Source organism: Megalobrama amblycephala, linkage group LG24 (assembly GCF_018812025.1).
Source record: "Megalobrama amblycephala isolate DHTTF-2021 linkage group LG24, ASM1881202v1, whole genome shotgun sequence".
Lineage (NCBI taxonomy): Eukaryota > Metazoa > Chordata > Actinopteri > Cypriniformes > Xenocyprididae > Megalobrama > Megalobrama amblycephala.
In genome coordinates, this window is record NC_063067.1 from 29,808,231 (window position 1) to 29,834,521 (window position 26,291).

The 26,291-nt window shown below is 37.8% G+C and overlaps 1 protein-coding gene across 3 annotated transcripts in view; it reads left to right on the forward strand.

The window, feature by feature from the left end:
• The first annotated feature begins 2,512 nt into the window (after nt 1-2,512).
• Nucleotides 2,513-26,291, forward strand: part of si:ch211-117c9.5 (sodium- and chloride-dependent creatine transporter 1) — a 35,417-nt gene continuing 11,638 nt past the window's right edge. Inside the window, exons 1-9 of one of the 3 annotated variants that reach the window (XM_048178231.1) lie at nt 3,999-4,441; nt 4,722-4,820; nt 4,976-5,245; nt 12,933-13,064; nt 13,270-13,549; nt 14,329-14,461; nt 21,226-21,360; nt 22,045-22,148; nt 26,137-26,261. In XM_048178231.1, coding sequence (XP_048034188.1) covers nt 5,158-5,245; nt 12,933-13,064; nt 13,270-13,549; nt 14,329-14,461; nt 21,226-21,360; nt 22,045-22,148; nt 26,137-26,261 — 997 coding nt within the window. In that variant the 5' untranslated portion in view covers nt 3,999-4,441; nt 4,722-4,820; nt 4,976-5,157. Of the gene's footprint in view, nt 2,569-3,996; nt 4,442-4,721; nt 4,821-4,975; nt 5,246-12,932; nt 13,065-13,269; nt 13,550-14,328; nt 14,462-21,225; nt 21,361-22,044; nt 22,149-26,136; nt 26,262-26,291 lie in introns of those variants that run through there. The other 2 variants (XM_048178228.1, XM_048178229.1) reach the window with 2 other exon arrangements.

Below are 26,291 nucleotides of genomic sequence, written 5' to 3' on the forward strand. Positions count from 1 at the left end.
TGTGATCTAATACAGCCATGAGTCTTTTTGGGAAAGATGCAACAGGTTTTTCACACCTGGATTTGGGGATCCTCTGCCATTCCTCCTTGCAGATCCTCTCCAGTTCTGTCAGGTTGGATGGGAAACATTGGTGGACAGCCATTTTTAGGTCTCTCCAGAGATGCTCAATTGGGTTTAACTCAGGGCTCTGGCTGGGCCATTCAAGAACAGTAACGGAGTTGTTGTGAAGCCACTCCTTCGTTATTTTAGCTGTGTGCTTAGGGTCATTGTCATGGCTGGCTTCTGTCGGGTCACTCTGCCATAAAGCCCAGACTGGTGGAGGGCTGCAGTGATGGTTGACTTTCTACAACTTTCTCCCATCTCCCGACTGCATCTCTGGAGCTCAGCCACAGTGATATTTGGGTTCTTCTTTACCTCTCTCACCAAGGCTCTTCTCCCCTGATAGCTCAGTTTGGCAGGACGGCCAGCTCTAGGAAGGGTTCTGGTCGTCCCAAACGTCTTCCATTTAAGGATTATGGAGGCCACTGTGCTCTTAGAAACCTTAAGTGCAGCAGAAATTTTTTTGTAACCTTGGCCAGATCTGTGCCTTGCCACAATTCTGTCTCTGAGCTCTTCAGGCAGTTCCTTTGACCTCATGATTCTCATTTGCTCTGACATGCACTGTGAGCTGTAAGGTCTTATATAGACAGGTGTGTGGCTTTCCTAATCAAGTCCAATCAGTATAATCAAACACAGCTGGACTCAAATGAAGGTGTAGAACCATCTCAAGGATGATCAGAAGAAATGGACAGCACCTGAGTTAAATATATGAGTGTCACAGCAAATGGTCTGAATACTTAGGACCATGTGATATTTCAGTTTTTCTTTTTTAATAAATCTGCAAAAATGTCAACAATTCTGTGTTTTTCTGTCAATATGGGGTGCTGTGTGTACATTAATGAGGAAAAAAAATGAACTTAAATGATTTTAGCAAATGGCTGCAATATAACAAAGAGTGAAAAATTTAAGGGGGTCTGAATACTTTCCGTACCCACTGTATATCGCAATATTTGGTTACGGTCAAAGCGCCACCTGTTGGAAGCAGGAGGTGTGGCACTTTGAAATGACTTTGCCATAATTCTCCTGTATTTACTCGCTTACATACATGTCGCCCACTGTTCACTATTTCCCTAAGGCCAACAGGTGGCAGTGAGCCCGGGTGCGAGGGCCCTTTCATCTCTGCTTGCAGCTTTAATTCCTGTTTGTATTTTAAGAAAGCTATGACATATTCAAAAGAAAATACAAGGAGAGGGTGACTTACGAGGACATTACCCCATGTCCCCATTTTTTCAAAAGGCTTATAAATCATACAGAATGAGTTTTTTTGAGAAAGTAAAAATGTGCACAGTTTCCTGTGATGGTAGGTTTAGGGGTAGGGGTAGTGTAGGGGGATAGAAAATACGGTTTGTACAGTATAAAAACCATTATGCCTATGGAATGTCCCCACAATTCACAAAACCAAACCTGTGTGTGTGTGTGTGTGTGTGTGTGTGTGTGTGTGTGTGTGTAGTCTTTCTTTAGTTTTATTTCTCATGTGCTGTTGCAGCTGAGGGAACTCAAGAGAACTGCATGAAAGCTCTTATTGCAAAAGATCCTTTAATACCCCCTGGATCTTGAGGCTTAATACAGAGTCTATGGAATTTTGGGGCTTGTGGTGACTCACTAGAAAACGAATAGTTTCTCACAGCTGTTTGGCTGTGCTTTTATGCATTATGCACTGTATATATTATGATATTTTCTGCCTAGTGAGTAGCATTGGCAAAATACCTTTTATATCCAGTATATATTCAGTACAATGCAAACCCCTTTAGTAGGGTAAAGTGGATCTAAAGGTGGTTCTTTAGGCCCACAATAACTATTTCTAACTTCTCCAGAGAAGTTAGAAATGGAAGCATCATACTTAAATGAGTTTTAGTGTATTACAGCAGAAAACAACAACTGAATATTGGAGTAAAATTAATCAAATATATTAAATACTTTTCACAAATAAATCTCCATTGTGTGTGGATCCATTTGGACCCATTTAAAATTTAGGGTCAAATTTTACTAATAGATTTATTCCAAAACTGAAAAGCAGTTGCTCAACCAACTGTACAGGAAAAAAACAGCACTCACTCACTACAAACATAAATTTAAAGGGTTAGTTCACCCAAAAATGAAAATATATATGTTCATCTTCGGAACACAAATTAAGATATTTTTGAAATATATTATTAAAGATATTATTGTTGAAATCCAATGGCTCAATGAGGCCTGCAATGACATTTCATTTTGCATTTCCTCATTTCAACATGCTGATTCATAACACTCCGGAGTATCCTGTTTTGAAATCGGCCATCACTATATAAGTCGGTTTTTTTTTTAAATATTTTTTTTTTAGCCGCACCAAAAATATTCTTGTCGCTTTATAATATTAATATTGGAATACACTGTATGCAGGCCTCACTGAGCCATCGGATTTCATCAAAAATATCTTAATTTGTGTTCCGAAGATGAACGAAGGACTTACGGGTGTGGAACGACATGAAGGTGAGTAATTAATGACAGAAATTTTATTTTTGAGTGAACTAACCCTTTAAAGGTGATTACACACAAGGCAACTTTTTGAGCGATGATGTTTGGGCACTTTCCCATTGAGAAATTTCAATCTAAAATGTCCAGATAGAAATTTGTTGCCCATTCTCAATGGGAAAGTGCCCAAACAACATCGCTCAGCAACATTGCTCAAAAAGTTGCCCTGTGCATCAACACCTTAACCTTTCTTTAAAAACAATGACATCCGCCCAAATTCGAAAGCTTATATGTCAGACAAATAAATTTGTTAAAATACATTTAAAAAAAATGCTGCATAGAATTCTGAAAGCGATCACTTCAACAGAAGGGTTAAGTCCAGGAAACATCAGTTCAAGGCAGGTAACTTCCTTTTACCAAACCACACTTATTCTTCCTTTTTCACCAGGTCCTCAAGCTAATAATCAACCCAGTGTACTCAAATTAAACCAGCAGTGATACTTCATGAGTTGCTCACTCGATGCATTTCAGTATATATTTTAGTCAGGCTAGCAGTTTATCTCTGAAATTCACAAGTCCAACACATCTTCTCCTGACATTGCTCGTCAACATGGGAAAACTGCATAGCAATGTACGTTCCTAAGGGAGTGTAGATGCATAGTTTGTATCTGTCTCTCTTTTTTTTTATTATTAATGCTCAGTAACATAAGAACATTGTGAAGGAATTGCATACAAATACACATATACAAAAAACAAAAAAAACAAAAAAAAAAAACACAACAACAACAAGGGTTATACAAAAAAATGAAAATCAGAAGACGACAAAGATACAAGATTGTATACACTATCATTATTGGTGCAATAATATACAGACATTAATATATAGGGAATACTTTTAAATATATGTATTTTCTTTAAACATTTCTTCATATTATTTTATAAATTTTAGGGATTTTTTGTTATTTATACAGTATATCGAAGAGATTTGAGAAGTGATATTAATTCAGTTTTGAAATGGGGATAAGATGGAATATTATTTGCAGCCTTTTGTTTATGAATAAAGAATTTGCCATATAAAATAAAGAAATTAACAATGTACTCAAGAGGTCTATTTTTGTCATCCGTTTAATAAAAAATAATGTCTTTTAGACTGAAAGAATGATTAACATTGGTAGAATTGAAAATATAGGAGCCGAGGTCGGACCAAAATTGTTTGGATACAGGGCAATCATAAAACAGATGAGCAAATGTCTAGCTTACAAAAAGAACATGAGCTGTTAATGTCCAGATATTTAGAAATATTAGAGTTGATAGGATATATTTTATCTGTACGCGTCTCTAGTCAGGTACGCGTTTTTACGTGTCTTCGCCGCCCATCAGCCAATCACAGATGAGCGCACATTCGTCAGCCAATCACAGCGCCGCGCCGCGCGTGATCGCTGGGACGCTGCGAGCTGACTGAGCGCTGATGCTTAGAGCGGTGTAATATCCAACGAGACGGGCGCCAACAGCACACCTGCTTTCCAGTTATATTACTTTACCAAACCGGAGATTCCTTAAGACTTACTATCATTCTCGTTTAACCGACATCCATGCGATTCTTCAGGCTTACCTTCAAGTGCTTTGTCGACTGCTTTTGAGACCCTCTTATTCCTCGTCTGCCTGCGACGCACGTCAATTATTATAATTTGGAGCTCAATCTTATCGACCTTCTGCTGAAGATCAATTTCTGTAAACAACCAGACAGCAACCCCACGGAAAAGTACTGAACAACGCGAATTAAAAGTAAATAAATCTATAAAAACGTTAAAGACCGTTATTTGTAAATTCTCGGGCGCGCGGCGCTCCTGCTGGCCAGCGCGCGGCATGTCGCCAGAAGAGCATTTCTCCAGTAAGAATGACTTTTTGTTTTTGTTTGTTCGCCTGCCTATTTGATAATAACAAGAAATACATTTTAATTACATTTAATGGCTGTGTCTTTGACATGAAATGTAATCTATAAAGGAATCAGAATGGTGTTTGGTGTAATGTATCTTTCCATTAGACGGACTGTTCTTAAAACTCTCGATCTGTCTGAACAGGATCCGGATCTGGTCTCTTCATGTATTTACCTGTATCAAGTGTCTCTCTTTCACTTTCTTCCTTACACATGCTCTCTCTCACACACACAGTCCTTCAATCCGCTCCAATCTGGATTCAACTGCATCTCTGACATGCATAAACTGCCACTGATGTCATAGGAACACAGTAATCAATCAAACCCTCATGCTGTATGGGTGCATTTGCATTAAATTTATACATATAGCCATATATATATATATATATATATATATATATATGACTTCATATCAGCTCAAATTCTGCTGTCATTAAAGCAAAAGAGGCAATACATTCACAAATTCATGTTCATCTCTCTCTCTCTCAGATGATGGAGGGACGTGTGAGGATGAATCTCAGGAGGAAGCAGAAGTGGCCCGTCCTTTGGTGTCAGAGACTGAGGGGTCCAATACAGAGGTGTCTGAGCCCAGTGTTTGTGCGGGTTTGGTGGATACAGGCGAGCCCAACACAGAACTGGGGCATCCAGATCGACAAACATGGAGCAGACAAATGGACTTTATCATGTCCTGTGTTGGATTTGCTGTTGGCCTTGGAAACGTCTGGAGATTTCCTTACCTCTGTTATAAGAACGGAGGAGGTGAGATATATACACTCACATATATAATCATATCTAACCGAACACATACATATATGTTGGGTCTAAAAGACTTGAGACCAGATTTTCATTGCTATACTCCATTATCAAAGGGATAGTTCACCCAAAAATGAAAATGATACCATGATTTACTCACCCTCAAGCCATCCTTGGTGTATATGACTATCTTCTTTTAGACAAACACAATCGGAGATATATTTAGTGATCCAAGGTTTATAATGGTTGTGAAATGGGGGGGCTGCGTTTTGAAGCCAAAAATTATGCATTTATCCATAAGAAAAAGTATTCCATATGACTCCAGGTGGTTAATAAAGGCCTTCTGAAGCGAAGCAATACGTTTTTGTAATAACCATATTTAAAACTTTATAAATTCAAATAACTAGCTTCCGGTGGATTCCGGTACGCAGGATGCTCAAGTCAACCAAATGAGTAATCCTCTGTATGACGCGGGATGTTGGAGTATCGAAAGCTTAGACGCCTCTTGTGGTTTAAATAAATAGGGCTGTGCAACAAACTCACGCTCCTCTTCTCTTTTATCGAAATCCTCTGACATTTCTCTTTCGTTTTAGACTTCTAATTCGTGACCGGTGTTTTGTTTTGCTCTATCCTCTGCGTCTCCGTGTTCCTCATTACGTTGCGTGTCAAATCAAAGTCAATTTAAAAATTTAAAATTTAAAGGGGTGGTTCAATGCGATTTCACTTTTTTAACTTTAGTTAGTGTGTAATGTTGTTGCTTGAGCATAAACAGTATCTGCAAAGTTACAGCGCTGAAAGTTCAATGCAAACGGAGATATTGTCTTGTAAAGTTAAGGTAGTTTATTGCCTACAAAAACGACCGGTTTGGACTACAACGAGCTTCTTCCCGGGTGGGTGACATCATAAACCCTGCAAAACACGCCCCTGGGAACACGCAACAAAGTGGGCGAGGCCATGTGGCGTGGCATGTGGAAGCGGAATAGTTGTGTACACCGGACGCGAGCGGCGTGATGCGTCAAAAGATAATAAGACCCATTATAATCTGTGATATTTTCTACACTGGATGCGGCGCAGAAGACAGCTTCCAGAATCTACATGAGTTCAATGCTGGGTTTGCACAAAGGCTATTACTGAAAGATGAAGCAGTTCCCACTTTAAAAGCAGAAGCTGCTGTTTATCGCCCCCAAACTGTAAGTATGTTTTATTGTATGTACATGTCTTTTAAACGTATAGTTCTGTTGCTATTTTTTGGTTGCATTAGGCACGTAAACAAAGACCAACGCATTTTTGCTTCTAGCCAGTTAACATTAGCTAAATTATATTGCATACTTCTCCAACAAATGCCAACAAACTTCTATGTTCATAGACAAACAGTTGTTCATGCTATAAATTAAACGCTACCTTTACAAAAATGCTACTAACATTACTCAGTCATGTATTCGGCTACAGTAAAGCTTTAATACCAACACTTTGACACAAATACTAAATGAAATATCATTCATAAACATCCTTTAAAAATGCCGTTGCAGAGAGCTTGACCCTTTTCACCTGGGTCTGATTTGGGCTCAATTTGATACAGCAATATAGACGCCGTTATTTACATTTCCACCGAAGCCCGCGTAACCTTAACCACCGGTAATGGTAAGGGGCGTGGCGTTTCCGGACGCTTCAGCGAATCACGATGGCTCTGGATACACTGGGCCGGCTAACCAATCTGAGCACTTTGTGTATTTCAGAGGGAGCGGCTTCATAGAAGCAGGAAGTCAAACAAGCCGTTCATATGACAATGGATACAGAGGTGTAGAATAAAGGTAAAATATATGAAAAATAGCCAGAAGCTAGTTATTTGAATTGATAAAGTTTTAAATATGGATATTTTTCTTACAAAAACGCATCGCTTCGCTTCAGAAGGCCTTTATCAACCCACTGGAGTCATATGGATTACTTTTTTTTTCGTGGATGGATGCATTATTTTTGGCTTTAATTCACAGCCATTATAAACCTTGGCTTGGAGGACTAAAGATATTTTTTAACATATCTCTGATTGTGTTCGTCTGAAAGAAGATAGTCATATACACCTAGGATGGCTTTAGGGTGAGTAAATCTTGGGATCATTCTTATTTTTGGGTGAACTATCCCTTTAATGAACAGTCAGTGACCCTGAGTCAGAAAACCTTCTGTTGTTCTGTCATACACACTCTTAACACTAATTGGCTAAAACATCTGAAATGTAATGAAGTATCTGCCGGTAGAGATAAGTTAGAAGGTCAAAGCGCTGAGAAAAATAAATGTGTGCCCGACAGACAGGAAGAAAGAGGAAGGACAATGGCTGTCTAATGTTCATGGCCTGAGTTTATCAAAGGTTGAAGAATTGACACTCTGTTCTTTGTTCTCCTCTCCCTCTCTTGTAACATTAACCATCTGCGCAGCTCTTCTGACGCATGAAGGTGGTGATGTACGCTGCCTAGAGTTATCAGCTTTTTTGTTTCCCCTTCACTTTCTGTTTTTCGTGCCAGCTGAAGCACGTCAATAAGTCAGTGTCAGTGTCATAAGATTCAGACGCCATCTCAAGAACAGTGTCAGTTGTGTCTATTGAGTTGATACTAAACCATTGGATTCTTTATCTGTCTGTAAACAACATGATTTGCAATGGACCTAATCTATTTTGCTCTCTCTCTTACATACACAAAGAGTATGTTTTAAGGTTTACTTAAAGGGATAGTACAGCCAAAAATGTACATTCTGTCATCATATACTATGCATTTCATGTCATTCTAAACTGAACACAAAAAAAAGGATTTTTTTTGTTCACAAAAGTGAAAGTTAATGTTGGTCCAATGTTGTTTGGAATAATAATATCTTCTTACACCGTGTCTACGCTGGTCGTGATATGACAAAAGCAAATAGAATCCATTATAATGAGCGATGCTGTCTACACTTAATGCGGTGCAGCGACACAACAGATTCCCGACAGTAAACTGATGCTCTGTCCTATTTCTGATGTACTTCAAGTGCTCTGAGAGTACTTCTTACAAGAAGAACAAATGGATTTGCAAAGGGTCACTTTGCTGCATCCAGTGTAGACAACCTCAAGTTGTTGCGGCGCAGCACAATGGTGTAGACAGACACGGTGTTATGTGTTTCGATAGATGAGAGAAAGTCATACAGGTTTGGAACAGAATGATATTGAGTAAACGATGACAGAATTTCATTTTTGAGAGTGTTGTGAAAAAGAAGTGTGCTTAATTGTATTAATGTGCACTTGAAGTGTACTTCAAAACTTAATATATATATGTATATTAAGGCCACTTAAGTGTATTTGAAGAGAGTACACTTTTATGGCTATGTTTCTGCATCTTTTGGTAACACTTTAATTTAAGGTGATGTAATTACACATTACATGTATTTACTGTAGTAATAACAGAAAATTATACATAATTACAACCAACTAACCCTAAACCTTAACATTAATCCTATAGTAAGTACATGTTGTTAATTAATGTTACCTAGTACATATTTGTGTAATTACACCATAACAGTGTCACTTTAAATAAAGAATAACCACATACTTAGGGTGTGTTCACACTTGGCAGGCGATTGCTCTGTTTGTGCGGTTCATTTGAATAAGTGTGACCGCTGCCTTCTGACCCCGGTACGCACCAAACAAATGGACTGCTTCTAAATTAACTCTGAAATATGAATGCAACACAGACCAAAGACTTCTAAACTAACCAAAAAGAGGACATGAAGTAACTTTTTTTTCCCTGTCATAGCCGCAATGCTGCCAGTTACAGTTTGGTACAGGCATTTGTGTTACAGAGGAATTCCTGTTGTGGTTTTGACTCTTTTACAAATTCACAAATTCTCAGCTTGTAAAAATACCATCGTATATACACACATACAACAAGCGGATTTAGCCCAGAACATATGTCATAAAAGCCTTTTGTAAATTTTTTTTTATTGTATCTTACGGTCTTAAAAATGACAGTGTGAATGCAAAGTGAACCAGACATAAATGTATTATTTTCTTTTTGGTCCAGACCAAAAGAACCAAGAGAACTGAACGGTGAGTGTGAACACCCTTAGGCTGTGTGTCCAAAAAAGCGTTTTTTCCCATGGCTAACGTACTTTTCCAATTGTTTTCAATGGGAGCGCCATGTTTTTTAAACGCCATGAGCTTAATGTGGATCTTTTTCACGCTCAAGCGCTGAGCACTCTACATTTTTTACCGGTCGCCTCGAGTTGAAGAATGTTCAACTTTGAGTAAAACGCTGCGCTCATTGCTGTTACTTTTTAGCCTGCTGTCCAATCAGAGTGGAGGAGGGGCAGGACAAATACAACACCAACCAACTGTCACAACATTCTTGCAGTACAATGACATTAACAAGCAGAGGAACAAAATGGATGAGAAATTAATAATGCAGGTCTCCAAACATACATAGCAAGTACTCTGCATTGTGTCGACATTTTTAGTCTGGAACAAATTATCTGTGAAATCAGTAACAAGTAACAGTGCCGCAGATATTCCATATCATAGCAACAAAGCGCCTTAACAGAAAAAACTGCTGAAGCGCTCTCAGATAGGCTTTGGTAGACACACGGCCTTAGGGTGCTAGCCCTTTTTTTGTGTGAACCCGGGTTCGATTGACGTCAGAGTGAAGTGCTGTAAAGTGTCTAAAACATTCACACTTAAAGGGTTAGTTCACCCAAAAATGAAAATTCTGTCATTAATTACATTAATTCTCTCATGTCGTTCCACACCTGTAAGACCTTCATTCATCTTCGGAACACAAATGAAGATATTTTTGATTAAATCTGAGAGGTATATGACTCGTCCATAGCCAGCAATATAACCACCACTTTCAAGGTCCAGAAAGGTAATAAAGACATCGTTAAAATAGTCCATGTGACTACAGTGATTCAACCTTAATTTTATGAAGCGGCAAAAACAAAACAAAAATAACGACTTTATTTAGCAATTTCTTCTCCCCTGTCAGTCTCCTACGCTGTTGATGTAGTGAACACAGTGCAGCGCTTGCAGGTTCTATGTCAGAACGCTAGGGGTGCAATGGTTCAGATTACTCATGGTTCGGTTTGTATCACGATTTTAGGCTCACGGTTTCGGTACGGTTCGGAATGTGCTATGTTCAGGTAAAAAATTACTACTTTCAAATAAAAATAAAGAAAATAAGAACAAATGATCAAATGGCACAAATAAATACAGTAAAGCAAAGATACAAATAAATAAAGCTTTTCAGGTTTTTCATGTATCCAGTTTTCAGGTACAGAATTTGAATAAAGAAGCTAATAAAATGTAAAACAACATTGCATGTAATCTTCACTGTATAAATTAAATAAAGTTCAATCATTATACATTATTAAAGGGTGCCCTAGAACTAAATATTGAATTTAACTTGGCATAGTTGAATAACAACAGTTCAGTACATGGAAAAGACATACAGTGAGTTTCAAACTCCATTGTTTCCTTCTTCTTATATAAATATCATTTGTTTAAAAGACCTCCGAAGAACAGGCGAATCTCAACATAACACCGACTGTTACGTAACAGTCAGGATCATTAATATGTACGCCCCCAATATTTGCATATGCCAGCCCATGTTCAAGCCATTAGACAAGGGCAGGACGTCTGGATGTGCACAGCTGAATCATCAGACTAGGTAAGCAAGCAAGAACAATAGCGAAAAATGGCAGATGGAGCGATAATAACTGACATGATCCATGATAACATGATATTTTTAGTGATATTTGTAAATTGTCTTTCTAAATGTTTCGTTAGCATGTTGCTAATGTACTGTTAAATGTGGTTAAAGTTACCATCGTTTCTTACTGTATTCACGGAGACAAGAGCCATCGCTATTTTCATTTTTAAACACTTGCAGTCTGTATAATTCATAAACACATCTTCATTCTTTATAAATCTCTCCAACAGTGTGTAATGTTAGCTTTAGCCATGGAGCACCATCAAACTCATTCAGAATCAAATGTAAACATCCAAATAAATACAATACTCACATGATCCGATGTATGCACGCAGCATGCATGACGAACATCTTGTAAAGATCCATTTTGAGGGTTATATTAGCTGTGTGAACTTTGTTTATGCTGTTCAAGGCAAGCACAAGCTCCGGGGGCGGGGGAGCACGAGAATTAAAGGGGCCGCAACCTATATATCGGTGCATAGTTAATGATGCCCCAAAATAGGCAGTTAAAAAAATTAATAAAAAAAAAATCTATGGGGTATTTTGAGCTGAAACTTCACAGACACATTCAGGGGACACCTTAGACTTATATTACATCTTTTAAAAAGAAGTTCTAGGGCACCTTTAAGTTACTATTCAGTCATAAGCAATGAGTGATTTCCATGTCTTTTGTTGTTGTTTGATTAACATTAAAAACACATTCAAACTTCAGGAATGCAAGGGCTGCTGTCTCTTTAAGACATAATACACGGATCTGTACACTGATACTGAACACATGCGTTCGTTCTCGAGCGTATAAGTTCACTTAAGACCTAACCGACTATGCTTGCTAGGATACTCGCCAAGACGGGCATGTTGACATAATTTTGTGTGAATTTGTCCGTTCAAGAACAAGACTCGAAATAGACCTCAATATTTGCACGCTGTATACGCGCTTCCATGTGCGCGCTTCAGATGAGTGCACAAATCTTCTCACAGCGTGCGCGTTCTCTTTCGCAACTTGCACTCAAATGTTTAAATTGGCAAGGTTTAAATGAGTTGTTTAAACGCGGATAGCAACGTGTGCAGTGTGCGCTCGTGCGCTCGTGCTCTATCAACACCCGGGTGCTGACGGCAAAATGACTGGTCATATAGAGTGTACGGCACTCGCATTGAACAAAGTTTAGGGGAAGCCAGAATGTGTATCCATCGACAGAAACAAACATTAGCCTAACTCTATTTGTCTGTTTCATTTATTTTCTGCAAACCATATTATAGATGCGTATGCGTCGTCAGATATTGATGAATCGCGGCGCAAGTGCGTGCCGAACCGAGTGTGTAGAACGGTACGGCTTGATTTTTTACCGAGAACTGTTTCACCCCTACAGAACGCCGACTCATTATTGGCCGCCTCCTGTGTCAGCATCACACGCATGCGTCGTGCTGCTCACGTGTACAGCGTCGACCAATACTAAACTGGCATTCTGACATAGAACCTGGAAGCGCTGCATTGTGTTTACTACATCAACTGCTTAGGAGAATGACAGGGAAGAGAAGAAATTGTTGATTAAAGTCGTTATTTTTGTTTTGTTCTTGCACACAAAAAGTATTCTCGTCGCTTCATAAAATCAAGGTTGAATCACTGTAGTCATGTCGACAGTTTTAACTATGTCTTTACTATCGTTGCTTTCACTTGGGGATCAGAAACCTCTTGGATTTCAACAAAAATATTTTAAATTCTGTTCCGAAGATGAACGAAGGTCTTGGAACAACATGAAGGTGAGTAATTAATGACCGAAATTTCATTTTTGGGTGAACTAACCCTTTAAGTATATTCTTTTGAATCGTATTATTTCTGTAATAAGAACTCTTTTTAAAAGTATGCATAGGTGTACTTCTGTCACAAGGGTAGTCATTCCCCTACCATGTCATTTAGATAAAAAAGTGTTTCCTGTTTGGCTATTGAATATTTGGTCACTTCTTGTGTGTTGCAGGTGTGTTTATGATCCCCTACATTCTGATGGTATTCTTTGGGGGTATTCCAGTGTTCTTCCTGGAGATCGCACTGGGTCAGTTTATGAAACAAGGTGGGGTCGCCACATGGAACATCGCGCCTCTTTTTAAAGGTGGAGTATTATTAACAGCCAGATGCATTTGTACTTTACAACAGCCACTCGTTAAACGGATCCATACCTGGTCCTGCCAGTAATTGTCTTTCATTTTTAATGGCAAAACAGAATATTGATCTGTCTGGCTTTTAATATTGTCCAGCATGAGACATAGCATGTATTGGAGCAGGGTGAAGAAGGGCAGCATCTTTCTTTCCTCTAGGGCTTGGTCTGGCATCAATGGTGATCGTGTTCTTCTGCAACACCTACTACATCATGGTTCTGGTATGGGGCTTGTACTTTCTGGCCCACTCCTTCACGTCCCCTCTGCCGTGGGCCACATGTGGACATGAGTGGAACACGGTCAACTGTACCACTAACTTCAGCCGGGTGTGTTTCAATCAGTCACTGTCCCCTTCCCCTCTTAACGTCTCCTCCCTCAACCACAGTGCCAGCTGCCAGGAGCCCACGGGTTTGCGATCATCTGTTATGGAGTTCTGGGAGTAAGTGTCTTTGAAATGTTTTCAAATCTGATTAGGCCCTGGCACAGATTTGTGACATTTGTGAAAGTATTGTGCCATCAGATGAGCTGTTAAAGCTCTTAAAGGAATAGTTCACCCAAAAATGAAAATTCTGTCATCATTTGCTCGCCCTCAAGTTGTTCCAAACCTGTATGAATTTCTGTCTTCTGCTGAATGCAAAAGAAGATATTTTGAAGAATATGGGAAACCAAACAGTTGACGGGCCCCATTGACTTCCATAGTTAGGTTTGGTTTACCCATATTCTTCAAAATATCTTCTTTTGTGCTCAATAGAAGAAAGAAATTCATACAGGTTTGGAACAACTTGAGGGTGAGTAAATGATGACGGCAAAATCTGCATTATAAAACAGATAGTTCTGATCCTGGATACTGATTGGTCAATACTGCATTCCAACTGTAGTAATAAAACAGATATGGTAAAGGTTATAATGCGAAACACCTGTTCACCTGCTGTGTATATCACTGCACTTCATTTGCATAATAATAGAGATAATATTTTTTTTTAAATATATGACATCTTTTAATATATTTTCAATAAAAACAAAATAAAATACTGTTTTTAATAATATTTTTTTTATGTATTAACTATTTGAAAATGCAACAAGGCCTTGCTGTATTGTCAATATTAATATTGTTATTACTTTTACAATATAGCATGGTCTCTCAAACCTTTTTTGCTTAATTTTTGGAATAGCCAGTTTACAGTAGTTTGACAAAATGTTTCTTTCTTTCTTGATCAGGCGTAAAGTGCTACGTCTCTCTGGTGGTTTGGATGAAGTGGGTGACATCAGCGGTTACATGGTCTTGTGCCTCCTTGCTACATGGGTCATCGTCTACTTCTGCATCTGGAAGGGTGTCAAGTCAGCTGGAAAGGTACAAATTGGGGGCAGTTGTGGCCCAATGGCATAATGGTTAGAGAGTCAGATTGGTAACCTGAAGGTTGTGGGTTGAGTCTCAATAGCAGCAGGAAATGACTTGAGGTGCCCTTGAGCAAGGCACCTAACCCCAACCACTCCCCGGGCACCAAAACAAAATGGCTGCCCACTGCCCTGTGTTTGTGTGTCCACAGTTTGCAGTAGTGATTGACCGATATTGATTTTTTTAGAACTGATACTGATAGTGATAGCAATAATTTGTGTGTTTATCTGCCCGATAACCGATATGCAGAACCGATATTTATTTACTGTTATATTTCTGTTTTTGACACGATTACAACACCACTGAACTGAACAAACAATTTTATTTATAACAATCACTCCCTCCTTGCATAGAAAACAAAACAAATCTTATTTGTACACCAAAGTGTAAAAAATAAAAAAGTGCACTGTTACTTTTTTTGTAAAAAAATTAGTAGTTTTTCATGTTAATTTTAATCTTCATATTACAAAAATAATTTTATTTATAAAAAGCATCAGCAGCAACACTAATGTTAACAATAAGCAAAATAAATGTAGAATGGCTAATGTTTTCAAATGAAGAAAATAAAGACAGGAGTCATATCAACTTTGCAGAAATGTAATATTTAATTTTAAACTACAGTTTTAGTAGATTTATAAGCTGTTTAATAGGCTAAAGAGTGAAGAAGTTTACTTGGATGTTTATTAGTGAATTTATGGTTATATAGTAAATGTTTATATAATTACGGTGATTTAAACAAGTGAATCATGTTAAAAGTTACATGCGGTGGCCGTGCACCATTTCCTGAGCGTCAGCCCTCTGAGTGAACAGCAAAATGCAGACGACTTCACGAGACTAATGATGAGCATAGACAACAGAGAGAGAATTAAATTCACATTTACATTTTACATTTAGTCATTTAGCAGACGCTTTTATCCAAAGCGACTTACAAATGAGAATAGTAGAATCAATCAAAACAACATGAGAACAACAGTATGTAAGTGCTGTGCGAAGTCACTGTTATGACAGTAACGTGCTTGTAGCAAGGAATTCTTTTTTTTTTAAATAAATACACAAATAGATAGAAGAAGAATAGAAATCAAGGTAAGTGCTACTATTACTGGGTCAAGTGCTGACGAAAAAGATACGTCTTTAGCATTTTTTTGAAAATGGCTAGAGACTCAGCTGCTCAGATAGAGCGTGGTAGGTCATTCCACCAGCCAGGAACAGACCCGGAGAAGGTCCGTGAGAGTGATTTTGTGCCCCTTTGTGATGGCACCACAAGGCGCTGTTCACTTGCAGAACGCAAGTTTCTGGAGGGGCAGTGGGGCAGAGCCAGCGGTCGTTCTGTAGGCAAACATCAGAGCCTTGAATTGGATGTGAGCAGCTACCGGCAGCCAATGCAGACTGATGAAGAGAGGAGTGATGTGCGCTCTATTCGGTTCGTTGAAGACCAGTCTTGCTGCAGCATTCTGGATCAGTTGTAGAGGCTTGACAGTGCATGCTGGAAGGCCAGCCAAGAGAGCATTACAATAGTCCAGTCTGGATAGAACAAGAGCTTGGACAGGAATTTGTGTGGAATGTTCCGATAGGAAGGGTCTAATCTTCCTGATGTTGTACAAGGGAAATCTGCAGGACCGGGCCGTTGACGCAACATGATCTGTGAAGCTTAAACAATCATCCATCACCACTCCAAGGTTCCTGGCTGTCCTGGAAGGAGTAATGGTTGACATCATCTAGGTGGATGCTGCACATTGGTGGTGGTTGAGGAGATTCCCCCTTAATATGTAAAGCGCTTTGAGTGTCCAGAAAAGTGCTATATAAATGTAAGGAATAATTGACGACCTGAGTTGAATTGAAAGGTTATGATGAAGTGTTGGGTTGGCACCGACCACAAGCAGTTCTGTCTTTGCAAGGTTGAGTTGAAGGGGTGGTCCTTCATCCAGGCAGAAATGGCTGTCAGGCAGGCTGCGATGTGACCAGCAACCATCGGATCATCTGGTTGGAATGAGAGGTAGAGTTGTGCGTCATCAGCATAACAGTGATAGGAGAAACCATGATCCTGAATGACAGATCGTAGTGATGACATGTAGATGGAGAAGAGAAGTGGTCCAAGCACTGAGCCCTGAGGTACCCCCAGTAGCAAGATGATGTGGCTTGGACACCTCACCTCTCCAAGATACCCTGAAGGACCTACCTGAGAGGTAAGACTTGAACCACTGGAGTGCGGTTCCCGAGATGCCCTTTGACATGAGGGTTGACAGGAGGATCTGGTGGTTAACTGTGTCAAAAGCAGATCCAGTAAGATGAGTACTGATGATTTTGAAGTCGCTCGTGCCAGTCTCAGGGCTTCAGTGACTGAGAGCAAGGCAGTCTCAGTTGAGTGTCCACTCTTGAAACCAGACTGGTGGTTGTCCAGGAGGTTGTTCTGTGTTAGATAAGTAGACAGTTGGTTGAATACAACTCTCTCAAGTGTCTTAGCAATGAAAGGAAGAAGGGATACTGGTCTGTAGTTTTCTAAAAGTGCTGGATTCAGAGTGGGTTTTTTAAGCAGTGGGGTAATCCTAGCCTGCTTAAAGGCTGTGGGAAATGTTCCAGTGTGAAGGGAAGAATTGATAATGTGAGTGAGTGCAGGTACAACTGAGGAGGAGATGGCCTGAAGAAGATGAGTGGGGATAGGGTCTAGCGGACAGGTAGTAGGGTGATTGGAAAGGATGAGTTTTGAAACATCTGCCTCAGAAAGCATGGAGAAGGAGGGGAGAATTTGTGTGGTTTCCGTTAAGATGTTATTGTCAGTGTGTGGTGTGGAGAATTGGCTGCTGATGGTTGCTATTTTATGTGTGAAGAATGTGGCAAAGTCATCAGCTGTAAAAGCTGATGTGGGAGGTAGGGGAGGAGGGCAAAGAAGAGAAGAGAAGGTTTTGAAAAGTGTGCGGGAATCAGTCGAATTGTTAATTTTAGTGTGATAGTATGTGGTTTTAGCATTGGAGACATTAGTAGAGAAAGAAGAAAGGAGTGACTGATATAAGCTAAGGTCAGTAGGATCTTTAGATTTGCGCCACTTCCTCTCTGCAGCCCTGAATCTAGACTGATGCTCGCGGAGAGCATCAGAGAGCCAGGGGGCAGATGGAGTGGCGCGGGCTGGTCTGGATCAAAGGGGGCAGAAGTTATCTAAGCAAGATGTTAGAGTGGTGCAAAGAGTGTCAGTAGCATTGTTAGTGTCCAGTGATGAGAACTGGTTAGGGGGAGGAAGTGTGGATGAGACCAAAGAGGATAGGTTGGATAGTGAGAGGGAGCGTAGGTTTCGCCGAAAAGTAACATGTGGTGGAGTGTGTGTCGAGTTAGCGGTCAGGTTGAGATTAAAAGTGATGAGAAAGTGGTCTGAGGTGTGTAGTGGAGTAACCAGTGTATTGTTGGTGGAGCCATAGCGTGTGTAGATGAGGTCCAATTGGTTACCTGATTTGTGGGTAGCTGAGGTAGTTTACTACCTCAGATGAGGCAAGCAGAGTGTGGAAGTCAGCAGCTTTTAATTCAGTGCTTTTATTTCCAACATGTGTTAATTCATAGCTGTATTATTTAATTCATGCAAAGTTACATCTTTATTGGGACAAGACTTAACGGATTATCTTACGTGACTCCGTGAGCTCGTCTCTATTTCTTAGAAACAAGCTGCATAAACTAGCTACATTTCAGGCATTTATGTAACACATCTAATATGTGCATTAATGGCTGTTATGTTAAATAAAGTTTACTAATTACAGCAAAGCAGGTAAGTTTACCTGTGCACGCCGTTATCTCGTCTCCCCTCAGATGCGCTGTAATGGCAATCCTGCGCGCAATTCTCAAAACACCCACAAGATGCCGCCGTTTATCAGTAAATCTGATATTACAAAACCGATATCCGATTATGGTAAAATGCTTAAATATCGGGGAAAATATCGGTAAATCGATATATCGGTTGATCTCTAGTTTGCAGTGTGTGTGTGTTCACTACTCGCTACTCCTAATGCAGTGATGGGAATAATGGCGTTATAAATAAACGGCGCTACTAACGCCGTTACTTTTTTCAGTAAGGAGTAATCAAACAAATTACTTTTTCTCCCGTTACAACGCAGTTACCGTTACTGGCAAAAAAATGCAGCGTTACTATAATTGAGCTCACTGAAGCAGTTTTCATCCGAGTAGGCTCTCTCTCAACCATAGGACCTGCAAAGTTTTTTTTCTCTGGTGTGTGCTGCGGTTAGTCATACACAAATATAATTTTAAACTGATAATAATGTATGATGCTCTGTGTGTGCGTGAGCATGCGAGCTGAGCGCAAGCTCAAACCAGAATACCCCTTGTGACATGCTGGATCGAAAATATGTGAAATAAGTTTTTCTAGTCGACTAGTAGTTGTTCGTTTAAGCCATTAGTTGACTAATCACATTTATATTAATTTAATTTCTTAAATAGGCCTACTGGAGAGAATAAACCATAATAATGAGTGTTTACGTAATATAGTCTATAGGACTCAAGAGCATGCATAAAGCTTGCCATAAAGAACCGGCAAAAGTAATAATTATGAATGTGACCAAAACAGCAAGGAGACATTTTAATTGTTTATTAATAAAGTAATGTTTTCTGTCGGCTGCAAATATGAAGTTGACATTGCTGACTCTCATCATCTGCTCATACTGGACGCGCCTAGAGAGAGAATGCACATTTCATTCGGATTAGGCTACATAATCAGAGTAGCCTATTTCTTTTTGTTTTTGAGATATTTCAAGTTTTCTATAGATATATTTCTCATGTCTGTGAGGCAAGCAGCTATACACTGAGTTTCAGTTCATTTAGCCTAAAAGACGCGCTCCAGTTCATGCGCCAGTGATCGCGCCTGTGCCTCCATGATTATATTGTCTACTATATTTGCTTCTTATTTATTAAATCCAGACAATTGGTTGATGAAACATTGATTAAAATTAAGATATAATTTTTACAAAACGAATTTCACTTTAAAGAAAGGCTTTCTACAAAACAAAACTTAATGAAGTGGTCAAAATCATGTCTGAGCCACTCCATGCCTCCCGATATATTGCGCATCTTATGATGCATCTTACTCATGCTGTTTCTCTTTTCATAATCCAATAAATGAATTTAAAACATAACATAGGATTATTTAAACATAAATATGAAACTACATTTTCTTTAATGGCTACCAACACGTATTGTACAGTACAGAGAAATTTCATAAGCAAGAGTGGATCATGAGTCACGAGTCAGATCAAGAATAATTTATTCTTATATTTAATAATGGGGGCATTCAAGTTATTTGACATATATATATTTTTTAAAGTAACGCAATAGTTACTTTCCCTGGTAATTAGTTACTTTTATAATGATGTAACTCAGTTACTAACTCCGTTACTATTTGTGAGAAGTAACTAGTAACTATAACTAATTACTTTTTTAAAGTAACGTGCCCAACACTGTCCTAATGTGTGGGCACTAAATGGATGGGTTAAATGCAGAGGGCAAATTCCAAGTATGGGTTACCATACTTGGCCTTCACATGTCACTTTCACTTTTTCACTTTCACAAATATATGTTTGTGAAAGATGATGGCTAGAAGCTTGAGTCTCCAGTTAATTCAAGGAAACAAAAAACACGGAACTCAAAAACAAGGAACTGAAAAGGAGTGATAACATGTCTACAGAAAACTTTACAGAAAAGATTTCTTTTTCAAATAAATGCTGTCCTTATGAGCTTTCTATTCATCAAAGAATCCGGAAAAAAATGTATCATGGTTTCCACAAACATATTAAGAAGCACAACTGATCTCAACATTGATGATAATAATAATAATGTTTATTGAGCATCACATCATCATATTACAATGATTTCTGAAGGATCATGTGACACTGAAGACTGGACTAATGATGTTGAAAATTCAGCTTTGATCACAGGAATAAATTACATTTTAAAATATATTCAGATAGAAAACAGTTATTTTAAATTGTAATAATATTTCAGAATATCACTGTTTTTATTGTATTTTTGATCAAATAAATGCAGCCTTGGTGAGCAGAAGAAACATTTAAAAAAAATAAGTTTTGAATGGTACTACTGTGTGTGTGTGTGTATATATATATATATATATATATATATATATATACACGTTAAATATAATAATGTACAAATTGATATTTTACCATTGTTGCAGATTGTTTTGTATGTTGTAATGGCCATTCTTATTGGAAGATTTTAGCTAATCTACAAGTACTCAAATCAATATTTCATGTATCTATTTGGAGTGTAATAAGTGGGATAATGTACAGTCAGATGGTCATTATCTGCTTCGCATCGAGGTCCTGATCAGCATGCTAGGGTTTATTTTGCAGTAATGATTGGCTGACTGTACATTATCCCTTACATACACACACACACACACACACACACACACACACACACACACACACATCAGTGGAACAATTACAAATGTTTGTTGCGAACATAAAAAAATAGATCAAAGGCCAGAGTGCTGTCCGTGACTAAGCTGATTATTAGCTCTCCCAGCGGATATGTGTGCATGCAGTGTTTTTCTTCCTGTGCTTGACTGTCAGAGAAAAGCTTTCGTACTGTGATAATAAACATAAATGTGTGATGATTCAGACACACCTCATTTCAGGAGCTACAGTGGTTTTACATTTAGGTGGAAAAATAAGAGTGCGGTACATTAATGTGTCTGTATGTGTGTGCAGGTTGTATATTTCACAGCTTTGTTCCCATATCTGGTCCTGGTGGTCTTGTTTGTTCATGGTGTCTCACTGCCAGGAGCTCTTAATGGCATTATTTACTACCTGAAACCAGACTGGAGCAAACTCTCCGAGGCACAGGTGAGAAGCTATCTGCACGTGTTTTGTTTTTATATGTCTATGTTCCATGGCAAGTGTTGCAAATATCCAAGCAATTCCACATTTCATAGTTCAAATCGGAATGTACAATTTTATCAAAACAGTTTAGAGATGGGGGTTTTGGTCCATATAAATTGTGAATCAGGATCATTGTCTGTCAATCAGTGTTATTTTAGTATCATTGAAATAATATAAATTAATTGATGATAGATTTTGCATTAGTTTTTATTTTTATATTTTATATATTTCCAGTTTTATTTTAATCCTAGTTAAAGTTTTAGCAATTTTGTTGTATGTTTTTTATATTTTTATTATTTTTTTTTTAATTTTATTTCTATTTTAGTTATATTAGTACATCAAGTTAAACTAAATGAAAAAGAGAAATCTTGCCTTGGCAACTAGTTGAAATAAAACAAGTTTAAGTTTTTGTATGTTTTATTGGTAACACTTTATAGTTTAGGGTCCAATTCTCACTATTAACTAGTTGCTTATTAGCATGCATATTACTAGGATGTTGGCTGTTTATTAGTACTTTTAAATGCTTTTTTTAGACATTTTTTTCCGCTGTAAGCAAATATTCTCCCATGCACTGAATGTTTAAAGCAATAACTAGAGCCACGTGACATGGTTATATAATTCTTCTTGTCATGACGATTATGATGGCAGGTATGGATTGACGCTGCCACACAGATCTTCTTTTCTTATGCTATCGGTCTGGGGGCCCTGACAGCCCTTGGGAGCTACAACCGATTCAACAACAACTGCTACCAGTAAGCAAAATATCAAATCATATATCAAAATATATGATTTGACTTCACTACATGAACAAAACATGATTCTATACCAGAGAACAATGAAACATAAGCTAAATATACACAAAGACTAATGACTTAAAGGGACCTTTAGTTCACCCAAAAATGACAATTCTGTCATTAATTACTGAACCTCATGACGTTCCAAACCCGTAAGACTTTCGTTCATATTCGGAACTCAAATGAAGATCTTTTTGATGAAATCTGAGAGCTTTCTGTTCCTCCATAGACAGCTACATAATTACCACTTTGATGCTTCAAAAAGTACATAAAGTGATCATAAAATTAATCCATATGAATTGAGTGGTTTAGTCCAAATTTTCTGAAGCGATAAGAATGCTTTACAGTATATGATGAACAGATTTAATTTAGGCTTTTATTCACATATAAACATTGATCAGCGAACATTAACAGAAGCTCAACCAAACCTGAATGACGCGTGAGAACAGACCTCTTGCTGAAGCTCAAATGTGCTCAAATGTGCTGCATTTGTCACACGAGAATGAACCTCAGTGACACATCAAGTGAACATGCTTGAGCTTCCATTTACCATAACTGATGTGTGGTTGATGAATATTTATACGTGAATAAAAGCCTAAATTCAAACTGTTCATCATATACTGTAAAGCATTTGTAACTCTCAATTCATATGGATTAGTTTTATGTTCTCTTTATGAACAGATTTCATCAAAAAGATCTTCATTTGTGTTCTGAAGATGAACGAAAGTCTTACGGGTTTGGAACGACATGAATGTGAGTAATTAATGGACCGAATTTTAATTTTTGGGTGAACTAACCTTTAACAAGACACACTTGAAAGTAATGAGCAATGAACCAATGAGATTGTGACACAAAGACCAATTAGGGAACCAATCAGAACATGACACATTCACAAGGGGAGCACAAGACATGGGCTGCGTTCAGTCCCGACAAAACATTGCAAAACGTTTTTTAAACGGAAACGGAAACGGTGGTGCGCTGAATGCCCTTTTCTGATGACGCAAGAGTTGCAACTATGGCAGCTGAGAAGGCCATTCTTTGTGTTCTTTTTGAAGAATTTTCAGAGCCTGATGAAATCGGTATAAATACATGTTTAATACTGAAAAATACGCTCAATGTTACAGTCATATGTCATATATATATATATATATATATATGTGTGTGTGTAATTTAAACAAGATTACTCCATTTATAATATAAATATGTATAATATAAATATAAAATATATAACATGTATAATATAAATATAACATGTATAACATAAAATATATAATATAACATGAAAATGAATGAAAAATTCCACAGTGAAGCAATTACATTGAGTAATTCTGTGTGTGTGTGTGTGTGTGTGTGTGTGTGTGTGTGTGTGTGTGTGTGTGTGTGTGTGTTTGTGTGTGTTTAGATACAGTACTGTGCAAAAGTCTTAGGTCATGACCAGCTTTGTTGTTTAAGCAATGTTTTAATGACCATCCGTCTCTTTGTTATGATACAAAAATATGGAAATATGTACACAAAATGTAAAAAAAAAAAAAAAAAAAAAACTGAACAAAATTGTTTTAAGCAAAAATCAGTATTTAGAGTGACCTCTTGGACTTTTTTTTCTCAAAAATGAAACTCTGAGAAACAGATTTTGAAAGTTTTCTTGGCCTTCCAGTCCTTTTCCGTTCCATTTAGGTTTAAGAGAGCCAGTTCCTGCTATTGCTCAAGTGTAAGGGGAGGTCACTGAATACTTGCCACTTTAGCCTATAAATCTGGGGCCGTATTCACAAAACATCTTGAGGCTAAAAGTAGCTCCTAACTTGCCGATTTAGGAGGAACGCTTAAAAATAATGGGCGTGTCAGTCCTAATTTTAGGACTCCTAAATGTTTGCTCTAAGAGTATTTCACAAAGCATTTTAGCACTAAAACTAGCTCTTAAATCTGTGAAAAGTTAGGAGTTGTCAAGAGGACTCCTAAGTCACTAAGACCAAATCACAAACAATCCTAATGGCCGTTGCTGCCAATCTGCTTCAGCAATTCACCCAAAGACACTGCACACCATTGAGGTAATAGTGCCTTTGCCAAAAGCCTTTGTTGCTGAACACTTTCTTCATAAATGTAATACATATTTTGATTTATAGATTTGAATCTATCATAAAACAGCAAAAATAAATATTTAATAAATAAATAAATAATGTCCGATTACCTGTGGCAGTTGTTTTCACTAGTTCACACTTATAACAAACGATTGAATAAAATAAAAAATATATAATAAGCGTATTTGCCGTGCTGTTCAAGAGGACCGAGGGCTCCGAGCTTGGAATTTAGCCCAAATCCAGAGTTCTCCCCATATCATCCATATCGAGAGTGAGTAACAGGTTAGTGGAGGGATACAGAAAACTGTAGAGGACACTATAGGTAAGTCGGCTCTCGTCTGTGTATATACAGTATTCCTCCACTCGAGCTGATTAGATAGACCATTTGAATGTGCTCCTCCCAAACTTTGTTTATAAAACATCATTTGTCGCTTGAATTCTGCATTCTCTCGAGATGCAGACATTAAGAGGCTGAAAATTAGCTGAACATATACTAGTTATAATTAATTAAAGACACTTAGCCTACATTTTAAAACCTTTATTTGAATATGGCTTTATTTGAATATGGCAACTTATTTTTATGATTATATCGCTGACAGAGACTCAATCACTGTGTACATAGTCCATAGCAACGAGGTCAACCAAGCCCTTGCTCTTAGCTTAAGACTTCTCTGTATTCCTTAGTAAAAGTTTGTCTACGGAAGAGGATTAGGGCCAAGCAATAATAAAAAAATAAAACCATCTAGAGATTAAGGTTGTTAAATTTCAAGAAAAAAAAAAGTCATTAAATTATGAGAAAAAAGTCATTAAATTACGAGAACAAATTCGTTAAATTATGAGAAAAATGTCGTTAAATTTCGAGAAAAAAGTCGAGATAAAATGTTGAGAATAAAATCATGAAATTATGAGAATAAAGGCATTAAATTACGAGAAAAAAGTCGTTAAATTATGTTAAATTATTAAATTATTTTCTCATAATTTAATGACTTTATTCTCAACATTTTATCTCGACTTTTTTCTCGAAATTTAACGACATTTTTCTCATAATTTAACGAATTTGTTCTCATAATTTAACAACTTTTTTCTCATAATTTAATGAGTTTATTCTCAACATTTTATCTTGACTTTTATCTCAAAATTTAACGAGTTTTTTCTCGTAATTTAACGAGTTTATTCTCAACATTTTATCTCGACTTTTTTCTCGAAATTTTACGAGTTTTTTCTCGAAATTTAACAACTTTAATCTTGAGATGTTTTTTTTTTAATTTATTTTTTTATTGCTTGGCCCTAATCCTCTTCCGTATTTGTCTCAGCAGCTTTGTGAATAGATTTTAAGAACAAACTCATAGCTTAGAACTTTTACTGCCATTTAGGAGAACTCTTAGTGGTAAGATAAAATATTTTGTGAATACGGCCCCTGTTTTTTTTCTTCTTTTTTTTTCTGTTTTTTAATACTGCATACAAATGTACTGGTTATATTATAATAAAGAGACTGAGAAATAGTTATATATGGTCATTTTACCATTGCTAAATCAACATCTAAGACTTTTGCACAGTACTGTATATACCTTTGGTCCCTACTGTCTGTGTAGTATTGTGTTGTACAGAGGATAGTTTATTGTTCTTTTATATGTATATAAACATAGCAATGAAACAAAGGCCTCCCTGCCAGAAAAAAAAATGTTTGAGTGTTTTTTTTTTATGGCTTCATAATCCCACAGCATCCCTGTGGGACAGTAGTGCGTGTATGTTTGCATGCATGTGATCAGATCAGAGATCAGAGGTTGCGTGAGTTCAGAATCCAGCCAGTTTAACCCTTTGCGTGTTCTTCTACATGCTAATCCCATGGTGATTTCTCTCTCTCACTGTAGGGATGCATTCATTCTGGCTCTTATAAACAGCGGCACAAGCTTCTTTGCAGGATTTGTTGTATTCTCAGTTCTGGGATTCATGGCAGCCGAACAAGGCGTTGACATCAGTAATGTGGCAGAAAGCGGTGAGATATGCTCTGGTCCTCATCACACTC